Raw genomic sequence first — 12,666 nt, forward strand, 5'->3', positions numbered from 1 at the left:
ATATTATGCGATGTATACACACACGTTTCACGACTTAAGATATTTTAAATACGTTATAAATTAAAGTAGAGAGGAGATATAGTAATAGCGTAATGTACTCATCAAAATGAAAGTTGAAAAAATAAAATTTACGAATGTAATTGTTGCGTACTATTTCTCTCTTTTTTGAGACGGTTTTTTTATGGAGGAAAGAAAAACCAAACTTTGGTCATCGTGATTTTATTTTTCTTAATGCGACTTACAATATAAGACAATTCAAAGATATCATTTATTTTTAAAAGTTACAAAGATTACAGGAAAGAAACGTTTGTAACATCGAAATCATCTGCAAAATTGCGGAAAGGAAGAGAGAAAGAGAAAAAAGGGGAGGGGGAAGAGAGAGAATATCCGAACGACTTGGTATGCTCCACAAGGTTTCACCTAATTCATTCTCGGCTATTCCCAACTTGTTCCATCGACCATTAGTGGATCAGTAGCAGATCCTGAAAATCCCGATTAGACGTATGATTGATGACTTATATTTCAAATCATAAAAATATGTATGTGTATATGTATACATGTATATAATATGTATATATACATATACACATAAAATACACATTGAAAAGGAAACCAAAAAAAACACTGAAATTATACGACTAAATTTCTAACTAAGAGTTCGTTTGCATAATTGACATCACTTACATAATTTGCTTCCACATTCGTAAATAAATTTAAAACAAAAAAAAAGAACATCATAGAAAATGTATCTACGACACGAACCGGGGAAAATTCAAAATATAAATGTAAATGCAGAAAATTTTAGCTGAATATGTATAAAAACGTACAGATACCTTCTATTAAAATTCTTATTAAAACAGCACATAGTTTTATGTCGTCCTACAATATTGCACACCTACAATTTGTGCAATTTTTAAAACCTAACATGTTTTCTAGCAACTTACTTTATAAATATGAAGGAGAGAGAAAGAGAGAGGCATTAAGGGTACAAAAAAATAGAAAAAGCCTCGCTAAAATATATTATCTTTTTATTCGAATAGCAATTACAACGCTTTAACGGACGACTGACATTTTTCTTTGCTAAACTACATCAGTGGCATACCTTTACAATTTTTTTGAATATACAAGTTTTCTTCAAAAACGACCTCTCCGACTAGTTACGCATTGTTCCGTCAGTAAATCGTTTAGCGACTACAAATCCTTACGAAACGAGAATCTGTAAAGCCTGAACGCAAACAGTACGAATGGTACTAGTGTTGGAAGTACACGTAAGCCAACTCGTCACAATGGGCATACCGTTTTTTATGTGATAACTGGCAATGGGTAGGCACGTATGCATTGATAAATATGCAATACACGTTGCACTATTTATCAAATTCATCTAGAGAATCGTCAAATCCTAATTAAATTCTTCACGCCCTACAAACACAAAACATGATGTCTTTGGTCTAAAAAAAATAAACAGGTATATTACAAGAATATTCAAGCTTACCTACAAAATTATCTTTGTCACAAAGAAAAGATTCATTGTTTTTTTTTTTTTTTTTTTTTTTTCAAATGCTCGATGTAAAGACAATCATCACATATATCTCGTTACGTATACCTCGTACATATTATTACTTTGTGTTCAATGTAAATAAATAAACAATCAATTTCCGTGAATAAACGCTAAATTTTATGCTAACAACAGTACTGAAATGGCTTATACAACAAATACTAGTTGTGATGTTTAAAATGATCACAGTAGAAGTATGAATCTATCGCCTTTTCTACATTTTCGGCTATGTATATATTTGCAGTTATTAAAGTGGAAATTTATATTCAAATGTCGGTTTTTCTGAAAGGCTTTCTTATGTGTGTCAATAAATCAATCTTACAAATGTATTTTAATAGGAAAAAGTACTCTTGATTTTATTCGTTATTATAACATTGAGTCCATAAATATCACTAAATCAAGTACATATTTGTATACAATTCGATGCTATATACTTAGAACACGTTGTATAAAATTTCCCTACTTTGCTTTTAAAAGTCTCTACAAACTCAATATTTCAGATTACATAAAGGATTCTCGATTCGGCATTTGGATTATATTTTAATAATTAATAAATTCGTTTCAATGTTACCCTTCTCACTCATAATCTTTTCATTCATCATTCATTTCATAATCTAAAAAAAAAAAGTTGACACAAGAGTGTTCAATATCTTCTTCATACACACGTTCCAATTTAATTTTTTAATAGCCGCAGTTTAGCCACGATTTATAACAAATTCGAAGTATAGTATCCGACTCAACGAACGGATGAACGATGGGAAAAGTATGCATTGCGCAGGAAAAGAGACTACTGTGTTTATGTCTTCCAAAACTTACCACTGACTTTGATACATTTGACTTTCTGTAACTTCTTCTTTTCTGTCAGTACCGGCATGGCTTCTCTACCCGCTTCGCTTCCTCCCGCACCAGAACTACCACCAGCCATATCAGCCTCTTGAATGCCTCCACCTCCAGCTTGAGCCGCAAGGGATTTCTTTATATTGGTAATCTAGAAAGCGACAGAAAAAAAATATATTCATTATATATTTAATCAATTTCCTAAAAGTATGTAAAACAGTTAAATAAAAAGACAAAAAAAAAGGAGAGTGACTCACATCTCTTTGTATTCTTTCTTTGTGATAAGTAGCCTTTTGTTTCTCGACATTAGCTCTAGATATTTGCTGCTCGATACACGACAGAACCGTGTCGCACGCCTCGCCCCAGGCGGCTAACGTTTCGGCTACCACACCGGTATCGCCTGGCCGAACGTCTCGTCCTAGACCGGCGTAATCCACCTCTAACTGTGAATTCTTCTGATCCAACTTTCCGTGGATTATGTCGGCGTATATCGCTTCGATAATCAAGTCCTCCAGATCTCTGACGTTCTTTATGTCCAGCTCCTCCAGTAGCACCGAGTAGGGTATACATTTGTTTTTCGTAGCCAGAGTGACGATTGTGAGATGCTGGAGCTTCTTTTTCTGCGTGGGAGTTAAATCTAGTACTTTCTCCTTGTTCTCCAGGTAATCTTTGTAGGTGCCGTACGCGAATAGATTCAGGGTATTCCAGTACTGGACGTACGGTCCGTTTTCTAGTTCTTTGATGTTCGGCATGTCCAGCAACTCGCCGAAGACATGAACGCCGGGCGTCTCGACGGCCTGCCTTATGAGCTCTATCGCGGCGGCGCCTTTCGCCGTTTTCGCAAGCAGCACGAACTGCTCCAGAGGATTATTAGCCGACTTTTCGGCGGTGTTTCCACCTGTCATGGTGACTCCTAGTGAACAATATTTATGAATAAAAAGCGATCCCGCAGTGCGCGAATTAACGGTTATGTCACAAAATATATGTACAGTTAATGACGATAGATAAAATCGCCAATAGACTACACTGGGGGGGGAAAAAAAGAACTTCCTTTCTTCTTGGGTAACAAAGCTTTTTGGTAAACAGAACGCCCAGTATACGATATCGTCTGGCCGACGGAGAGGTTAGGAACAGCAGACTCGACGCGTTCGTCCCGTTCACACTCACGTCTACGACGGATCGAAGGCACGATCGTGTGGGACACGTCAAACGCGTGGGAATAACGTGAGAGAAACTCACTCCTTCGCCCTGCTAAATACGAATACCGAGGCTAATCGAACTACTTCTCGCTGACGCTGTTTTCAGGAGCTTCGAATCAGCGTAGAGCGGAGCAACACAGCATACCAGCGTACGGATTATAGCACGGCACACAAGCGGGAGCGGGCTTTCCAGTAACTTCAGTTTTTTTTTCTTCTCTCGATAAAGGGACTATTTCCACGCATGCGTAAATCAGCGGCGGACTGCCGTTTGCGCCGGAATGTAGACCATGGAGGTGAGAGACAGGAGGTGGACGAGGCGCGAGAGAGAGGTCTTCACGGTGGTGTGCACTTCGGTCAATCCTCACTCAAATCGACTCGCGGCGGGCCTCGAGGATTCGTCGTCCAGGCGGAGCCGGACGTTGCACGTGGCGAGAGAGAACCGATGCGATCCGCTCCACGTAGTGGGCCGAGGCGAGGTTTGAGGTTAGGTCGTCTGGATCGTGCGGACCCGCGCGACACATAAATTATCGATTGGATGTCCCTCGCATTTAACGCGGCGCCAAAAACAATACCGCGGCCGGATCGCGTGTCCTGAGACGCAACGACGAGATGGTGGAGAACGGACTACCGGCGTGCCGTGGTAGGTTAAGTTCCCGCCGGTGTTGTCCCCAGCCCGACCGTGTTGTTGTTGTGGTGCCGCCTGCAGCAGTGAACGACATCCGGGAGCAGCAGCACTGATCCCCGAGAGACGCGAGAACGATGAGCCGGCTGTGGAACTACCTGGTGTTTCAGGCGTGGATGTCCTACCTGATGGCGGCCGGCCTGCTGATCTTCACCAGCGGCTTCCTCCTCAACCGCGTCTCCCGGCCGGAGCGGGCCGAGTGCGCGCGGTGCACGACGGCCTCTGGCGACTGCCGCGCGACGGGCGACCTCCTCCAGGACACGGAGCGCGCCGCGAAGGTGTGCCTGGAGCGCCGCGCGCGGGTCGTGCTGCTCATCGTCGACGCCCTGAAGTACGAGTTCGCGGAGTGGCACGCGGAGGACGACAACGCCGCCGCGTCCACCACCTACCATCGCAACAAGTTGCCCGTGATTCACGAGCTCCTGCAAAGGTATCCGTCGCACTCCCGCCTGTACAGATTCGTGGCCGATCCACCTACAACGACCATGCAGCGCCTCAAGGGTCTCACCACCGGCTCCCTGCCCACCTTCATAGAGGTGGGCTCCAACTTCGCCTCGGAGTACATCCAGGAGGACAATCTCATTGACCAAAACGCCGCCGGGGGTGTCGTTTTCATGGGAGACGACACGTGGACCAATCTATTCCCGGACAAATTCATGAGGCAGTTCCCCTCGCCGTCGTTCAACGTCTGGGATCTGGACAGCGTGGACAAGGACGTTCAGTATCGCATTTTCTTCGAGCTGAAGAAGAAGGACTGGTCGCTGCTGATAGCGCACACCCTCGGGGTCGATCACTGCGGGCACAAGCACGGCATGCGGCATCCGGAGATGACGAGGAAGCTGAACGACACGAATACGCTTATAAAAGAGATCGTGGCGTCTCTCGAGAGGGACATGATACTCTTTGTCGTCGGGGATCACGGTATGACCGAGACCGGGGATCACGGCGGCGACAGCCCGAACGAAGTCGAGGCCGCGATGTTCGTTTACTCGACGACTCCGCTGTTGAATGGATTCGCGATCGACGACGGCGACAGCGTTAATCAAATCGATCTCGTTCCCACTCTGGCGTCGATCCTCGGCACGCCGATTCCCTTCTCCAATCTAGGATCCGTGATACTCGATTGTTTGCCAAGCAAAGCGGAGGAGGTGGCCGCCGGTCAATTATTGTATCTGTTACACTCTCTCTGGCGGAACATCGCCCAGACGAAAAAGTACATAGAGATATATTCTGCAGACACGTATCTGTTCTCGAAGGAGCAGCTGCAGCATTTGCATTACATATACAGTCTTCTCTCCGAGCGTGTTAAGCAGGTCGATAGTTTCGAAAAGCTGGAGGCGTTCATTCGGGATACCAAAGGTTACTTTAAATTATTGAAGGACACGTGTTCCGAGGTGTGGGTCCAATTTGACTCCGGACTAATTTCCAAGGGTTTACTTCTGATGTTTTGCTCCCTGTTTTTCTTTTACCTCTTCATCACCGGCATCCCCGAGAGTCGCATGTGCGATATATTCAAATCCTCATTTCTGCAATGTGCCATTATAGCGAATTTAGCTACCGCGGCGATTACCACGTGCTTGTTCCTGTTGAACATTCTAGAGGAATTGAGGAATACGACCTTGTTCGTCACCGGCGCAGTTTCCATTGGTCTGCTGGTCATAGTGATCGCTCAAAATTGGGACGTCATATCGATGTGCTGGTACGACCATCGTCGGATCAAGCTGTTGACCTACGTGGCTAGGATAATACTGCTTCTGACGGTATGCGGGCTCTTCTCCAACAGTTACATAGTCGAGGAGGACAAGGTCTTATCCTTCCTGTTCGTCACACTCGTTTGCCTGCTCATGTTCGACCTGAGGAAGAACGATTCCGATGGTATCTCCGAGAGGAAGACAAGATTCACTTCGAAGCCGACAAAATCAAATTTCAGGACGATTGTGCTAGTCATCGGTCTGCTGGCGTGCGTCGCGGTGAGGCTGTCGCATTATTTCTGGCGCTGCCGAGAGGAGCATCTACAACGGGAATGCTCTATATTCGCAACCGGTAAAGTTGGCTGGTCCACGGTGTCGAACAACTGGGAGCGCGCTCTGCCCGCCGTTCTACTCGCTCTGGTCATCCTGGCGTTGTACGTGGTGATAGTCAGACTGTGGCTGCAAAGCTGCGGAAATCTCGCGGGCTTCGCCCCCAGCGTCATGGTGGGGCAGTACTGCCCGGTCATCGTGAGCGTTTGCATGGGCTGCTACTGGATTTTCCAAAAGCTCCCGAAGTTCATCAAGCCGAAGCTCGCGCTCTCCTGGGAGATCAACACGCTACCCAATATGGTTTACTTCTTCTGCGTCCTCGCGACTCTCGTCCTCTACTATCGTCCGCTTAGCATATACTTGCTGCCAAAGAAGAAGGAGTCCATCGACGTCTACCGTGATGAAAACATAGTGCCTCGATTATTCGAAAAGATAAAAGACACCATTTCCCGCAAACGAATAGACACCGACGAGCTCCCGGTGATTTACGGTTTCGCGACTGCCTACAGCGCTGCATTTATCTCGTTGAGCGTATTCCTCACGCTTCTGTACGCGCTATTGTTGGGAGATACTCTGTCGCCTGGTACATTTTTGATGTTTATAGCGTGCGCTTGTATATTGGGCTTATCCGCGATAGAGAGATACAAAAATGCTAGCAATATTTGTAAGTATGTACAGTATACAAGAGAATACATATATTACTTGTATATAATTAGATCCTTAATTTTTTTTAATGTTTCATTTTCATTGTTTCATACAGCTGAGCTAGTTGACGTATCGATGCCGGTGTTACTTTGCTGGTTCCTGCTGGCTGAATATTTCTTTTATGGAACTGGCCATCAGGCGACATTTCCTACCATTCACTGGCACGCCGCCTTCGTAGGAACTGGTGGTCACTTTTACGGAAACTTAGTGTCAGCAATTTTAATCGGTGAGTATGTTAATACAGTCTCGTTAAAATTTTCACAGGCTAAAGTTCTCTGATAAAATGATTTTTTTTTTTTTTTTTCAGGTATTAATACATTCGGATCGCATATTATATTGGGTGCAACACTACCACTATTAGTGATCGTGCCATTTACGTTGCATCGGGTATTTCCAAAGTTTCTCAAAGCGAAATTTTTCGATGATATTAAGAGGGGCGAACTTCTCCTGTTCGAACAGGATTCTGCTTTTCACGCTGCAATTTTCGCGACTGCAGGAAAGTACACGTTGCTTCATGGAATTCGGGTACGTTGCATAAAATGTGTGACATTAAAATTTAAATTGTTTTGTTCTTCTCTAAAAGAAATGCATTCAGAGACATATATATTTATTATCGTCAATTGTGATATTTATTTTTCAGACTTTCGGCAGCATGCTCGCAGCAACTATACACTGTCGGCATTTAATGGTTTGGAAGATATTCGCGCCAAAGCTAATATTCGAGGGATTAGGATTCATGGTAACGTTGGGTAGTATACTAGCGTCATTTTACATGGTATTCCGTATTGATCAACAAATGGAGTATCTCATCACTCGAGTCACGAAAGGCAGATGATAGTGACTCACTCTTAAGGGTGTATAGTACAATCAATAGCAAAGTACCAAAGTCGTAAGAATACTTCGCTTTTGCGACGAATCGGAAAGTGGCTCGTTACTTACGGAATATAGGATATCCGCATCTCTAACGATTTTCGAACTGTTAAAGACAGGAAACGGGCAATATACAAGTCTATACTTACCACGATACTGCCAATATTTCCACAATTTTGTATGAAAGTGTAACAAGGGTTAAAAAAAAAAATGAAATCAGGTATATCTAGCGAGTATTATAAGTAACATTTTTCGTACCGAAGTAAAGAAACTCGTCTCTCCACTTCTTCAATTTGATATTGATGTTAGATGATAATGTACACCCCTCTCTTATATAGAGCGCTATGTCGCGTAACCAAACTGTGTGATGCTTCCTAACACACTAACGCTACCCTGCGTGCAATGCATTGCTGATTGACGAACAAAGCAACGCACTTGATGCAGGATTGCGTCCGTGTGTCGCGGTCTGTCTGCGCGACTAATGGGCACATCAGCGTATTACTGCTATTATTAGAATACGATTACATAGAGAATAGACTAGGTACTATCGGAAAGAGCATTCACCTTTCATATCCTTCGGTACGTATACATAGAAAAAGTATACTGTGTATTGTGGTTAATGAAAAAAAAAAGGAACGATACAATAAATCCGGCATTTTAAATTCATTCTTCGTATATCATGTCTCGATATTACGTATCGCAGATGATTTTAAATGATTCTGTAACATTTTCGTTTCTCTTTTATCTTCTTCTGCCAAATATATTTTATTGGAAATAATCGATTAATATCGTTTACACGTTTACTTATACGCTTTGGATAACAACATTTTTAAAAGATTTCTCATTGAGGACTAATGTAAATATATATAAGTGAAAGAAATACTCCTGCTGGCTGAGTGGCCTAATGGTGGTTATGATGGTGCCTACGATCTTGATACTCATTCTTGTGATACTGCATCCAGTCAGCCCATTTGTTCGAGTTTCCGTAAGCGTTTGGCCCCTGCGACAGACGAACAGACGTCCGCGATATTCACAATTCAAAGACATTTTGCACGTACTTAACTGTAATTAATACTTTGAAAGCCTGGAGCTTGAGAGTTAGGCAATTTAGGCATTTGAATCTGAAAGCAAATCAGGTTATTATATTTTATAGTTTCGTGCGAGTGTTACTCGATTATAATATAGAGAACAAAGAGCTCTTCGGCGAAAAATGTTAGTTGATTATATAACTTTCTATACCCCGTTTTCGTTGTAATAATTTTGTACATAGGCTTCCAAGGTATTATATATAGCGCGTTATATATTCGACATAAAATTGTATATATGCACATTGCCTTTCATTAAATTATCGAATAACTTATTTATTATTTTTGTTATAATAATTAATTTCACTTTTGTGATTTCTTAATATTTCGAATAAGTTATAAATTTCGTATAAAGTTCTTAGAGATAGATTTAAAAAATGATAAAGGACATTAGGAATCATCTCTCATACGAGCATGTTTCTTTTTTTGTACTAACGGCGAGAGATTCCTATACATTTTATAAACAACGTGACATTCGTAGATTAAAAGGAGGAAGAAAATGCAAAAGGTTAATAATAGCATGGCGTTAATGATAATATTAAAATAATATTCCAATATCTAATTATTATATAATAATAACTGAAACATTGAGAAGAGAATAATATAAATCAATTAGTAATAACTATCCAATTAATACAGCATTTGTTGAATGTAGAGTGTCACAATTACAACAAATTATTTATAGAATTTATAATTCTGAGAGATTTACTTATTTATAGAATTTTAGAACTGTAGTTGTAATTAAATTGTAGAACTTTCCGAATCTTCTTCATTTTAAGATAATTTATTATTATGAATTATTATAATAAATTTCAATTATATATTACAAATTGTAAATTTTAGTAAGAAATACTTTAAATGTCAAAGTTGTACATAGCAAAATTTCTGTGTGAAATTTAATTTATATGCTTTTATAATTAACGATTCAAATTGCTTTTTCCTTTTTGATGTTTCAGTTAATTATTACTAAAATTATTTATCTTTTAAAATAAAATCGCACTTACCAGCAACTTGATTCCTCCTCCTTGATGCCCAGGTGTAGAACCTCCGCCTGCTTGTACAGATTCCACCGAACCTGCGGGTAGACTCTGGTAGCCCTGATGCATCTGCATTTGTACACCTCTTTTGTATTGTCTATGATCACGCCGGTCATCATCGTTTTCATATCCGAAGTACGATAGCGAATCATCGTCCACTTGTCGTTTTACAGCAGACGCCGAATTATCCGGATAAGACACCCAGAAAGATGTTGGTTCTTTGGGCAAAGCTCTGCTCATTATAGGACTCTCTTTGACGGGATTTACTGGATAAGAAGCTGAATAAGAAGCTGGATATGAAGCTGGATAAGGAGCCGAATAAGAAGCCGGAGTTTCGGATATTTTCTTCAAAATAGCGTTCAAAAGAGTGTTGTTAATCGGCGAAGCGCCAGCTGCGTCATTAGCTAATGGAACCTTCGGCAATTCCGGATTATCTGGATTGCTAGCATTAGCGGCCACCGCGCTTTTCGCGACCGCACTGATATTCCTTTGCAGCTCCGTCAGCATATCAAATACTTGGCTGAGTACGGTCATTCTCTGCTGAAACGGAAGCGTTGGATCCACTGTCGGTTTCGCAAACGGAAATATGCCAGCGAAAGGCGGCTTAAAAGGTTTCTTCGCAGTGGCGGCAGCGGCTGCCGCGGTCTTTTCATACGCGATCAGATCGTTCAAAGTCGCTATCATGTCACCTTTCAAGTCACCGAGCTCCGACAGTATCGCGTCGACCATTGCATCTTTAGCGGCTGCGACGGACGACGCATCGTCCAAGGATCTTGCAAATTTGGCCGGTGAAATGTCGTCGGGTTTCAGAGACCTCGCAAAATCGCTTTTTGCGTCCGAACCGTCGCTCGTCTCTGTCGCGGTTATATTTATACTGTCGAACAGCTTGTCCAGAAAGTCAGACACCTTCTGGGTGTACTCGGTCGGCCCGGGAATCACGGAGGATGGTATCCAGAAGCTGGGTGGCACGATAGCGCTTTTCGGCGGAGGTACGTCGGTCGCTGGCGCCGCAGTGCTGGTGGCAAGATTTTTGAAGAGCGTGTCCAGGAATTCCGATTTCTTCGAGATGATCGCGCTCGGGTCCACTACTGGTCCGAATGAACTGCTTGGCCCGAAAGGTCCACCTGGTCCAAAGGGACCACCGGGTCCAAAGGGTCCGAACATGCCCGGCGGCAAGTATTCCTTTGGCGTATCATCGGCGGCCGGTTTTGTTGCCGACATACCTTCTACTACCTTCGGATAAGATGACAAGCCTGGAATGGTATTGCCCGCGGAAGAAGGCGCTTCTATGCTTCTCCTTTTGCGTGAGAAAGATGCTTTATCCATGAAATCCGGCATCATTCCTGGTGATGCAAACGGCGAGACGGGTCCGAATTTCGGACCCACTGGACCCATCGGACCCATCGGGCCGAATTTTGGGGCAAACGGACCAAACATACTGCGTTTATGCATAACGCTACCGTCGATAATTTTTCCTTTATCATCTTGTAATATGTCTCGTTTGCTAAATAATGCATTTGCACTATCAGTGCTATCGAAAGATGGTCCGCTTACGCCGTACGGTATGATCGGTTTGGTATCTGCCACGTTATACGCAACTGGTCCCACACCGCCGAACAAGTTACTCAGCATATCCGTCTTTTTAGAAATAAATGTCTTCGGGTCGACAAACTTTGGCATGAACGGGGATTTTGGCATGTAAGGTATGGATATCGTGTCTATTCCTCCTGGAGGTCCGAGAGCTCGTGAATAAACTACAAATTTCAAATTAATGATCGGTGCGATATTTAATCGTATCTTTTACGTATGATTAAAAAAACATTAATGAATTAAAAAGGATTGATACAAAATTTATATTTAAAATTATCAAATCGTTCTTTTTTTATATCTATTTTGTAATATCTTAAATTTTTTAAATAGAAAGTAATTAATATAAGTTTCTTATTTAAAATTTAGTTTTCTGCTTCATATTCAATATTTAGAAGATTTGAATTTGTATTTAAAAGACATTTTGAAAAATAAGAAATCTAATTTCTTTAAATGAATAGCAAAATTCTCTTTAAATAATTAATAATTTTCTGTACAATTTATTTATATGTTTTACACAGAGTAACAAAAAGAAAAAAAAATATATTACCAGGTTTAGACACAAAGCTCGTCCATGGTGCCCCGGGTGGAAGTGCCAGAGTTAAACTGGCCACGAGTGCCAACAGGCAGGTGGAAAGTAGAAGTGCTTTCTGTCGGGGCATTGCACTAAGTATAACGTGGTCTACGCCATGAATTCGCTTTTATAATAACCATTGATCAATAATCCTTGCAAAGTCCTCGGGATTATCCGCATGGAGAATGCTGCGGTCCAAGCCCCGCAACGGAGACTCATTAAAATAATCCGCTCGCTACATGCAGAACTTACAGTTGTGTTTTAATTAGCTGATACAATTTCTTCTTAGAGAAATGCGATTTCCTTCTTAAAAGCGTAAGTATGTTTATTTTAAACAGTGGAGATAATCGTACATTCTCAAAGGGAGAATACCGAATGAAAGAAAGATATTGAGCAACATTATTACTGCGTATAACATTTACTTAAAAGAAAAATGCAGCCGTAATATCGTAAATTTAATTTTTTTTCCTCTCCAATCCATTCTGAGTCACTTATTTTTATGTTCACTATGTAT

At 41.8% G+C, this 12,666-nt stretch overlaps 3 protein-coding genes across 13 annotated transcripts; 1 reads left to right on the plus strand and 2 right to left on the minus strand.

Annotated features, from left to right (window-relative positions):
- Positions 1-203: 203 nt before the first annotated feature.
- LOC105455698 (COP9 signalosome complex subunit 7) lies at positions 204-8,516 on the minus strand. 9 transcript variants are annotated; one of them, XR_975148.1, is made up of 5 exons: positions 3,382-3,745; positions 2,650-3,305; positions 2,372-2,543; positions 1,103-1,448; positions 204-482 (listed from the first exon to the last, which is right to left on the minus strand). XR_975148.1 is itself a non-coding variant. In XM_011699229.1 (4 exons), exons 2-4 carry the CDS (start codon positions 3,295-3,297, stop codon positions 436-438), a joined length of 867 nt encoding a protein of 288 aa, XP_011697531.1. In that variant the 5' UTR covers positions 3,298-3,305; positions 8,128-8,516; the 3' UTR covers positions 204-435. The 9 variants fall into 9 exon arrangements, 7 of the variants coding, with proteins under 7 accessions (XP_011697531.1, XP_011697504.1, XP_011697521.1 ...); XR_975149.1 differs by lacking the exon at positions 204-482 and adding an exon at positions 1,493-2,169 and having other exon boundaries at positions 1,012-1,419; XM_011699229.1 differs by lacking the exons at positions 1,103-1,448; positions 3,382-3,745 and adding an exon at positions 8,128-8,516.
- On the plus strand, positions 3,892-8,152 carry LOC105455690 (GPI ethanolamine phosphate transferase 3). The gene is made up of 4 exons (XM_011699193.1): positions 3,892-6,958; positions 7,055-7,225; positions 7,307-7,524; positions 7,640-8,152. The coding sequence occupies exons 1-4, from the start codon at positions 4,351-4,353 to the stop codon at positions 7,832-7,834; spliced, it is 3,192 nt and encodes a 1,063-aa protein (XP_011697495.1). The 5' UTR covers positions 3,892-4,350; the 3' UTR covers positions 7,835-8,152.
- Positions 8,517-8,602: 86 nt separating the features above from the next.
- On the minus strand, positions 8,603-12,659 carry LOC105455672. Of its 3 annotated transcripts, none has more exons than XM_011699184.1 (4): positions 12,129-12,659; positions 9,959-11,745; positions 8,945-8,990; positions 8,603-8,869 (listed from the first exon to the last, which is right to left on the minus strand). In XM_011699184.1, the coding sequence occupies exons 1-4, from the start codon at positions 12,238-12,240 to the stop codon at positions 8,832-8,834; spliced, it is 1,983 nt and encodes a 660-aa protein (XP_011697486.1). In that variant the 5' UTR covers positions 12,241-12,659; the 3' UTR covers positions 8,603-8,831. The 3 variants fall into 3 exon arrangements, with proteins under 3 accessions (XP_011697486.1, XP_011697479.1, XP_011697471.1); XM_011699177.1 differs by having other exon boundaries at positions 8,933-8,990; XM_011699169.1 differs by lacking the exon at positions 8,945-8,990 and having other exon boundaries at positions 12,129-12,600.
- Between the last annotated feature and the right edge of the window lie 7 nt (positions 12,660-12,666).

This window comes from Wasmannia auropunctata, unplaced genomic scaffold (assembly GCF_000956235.1).
Source record: "Wasmannia auropunctata unplaced genomic scaffold, wasmannia.A_1.0 LD336106.1, whole genome shotgun sequence".
NCBI lineage: Eukaryota > Metazoa > Arthropoda > Insecta > Hymenoptera > Formicidae > Wasmannia > Wasmannia auropunctata.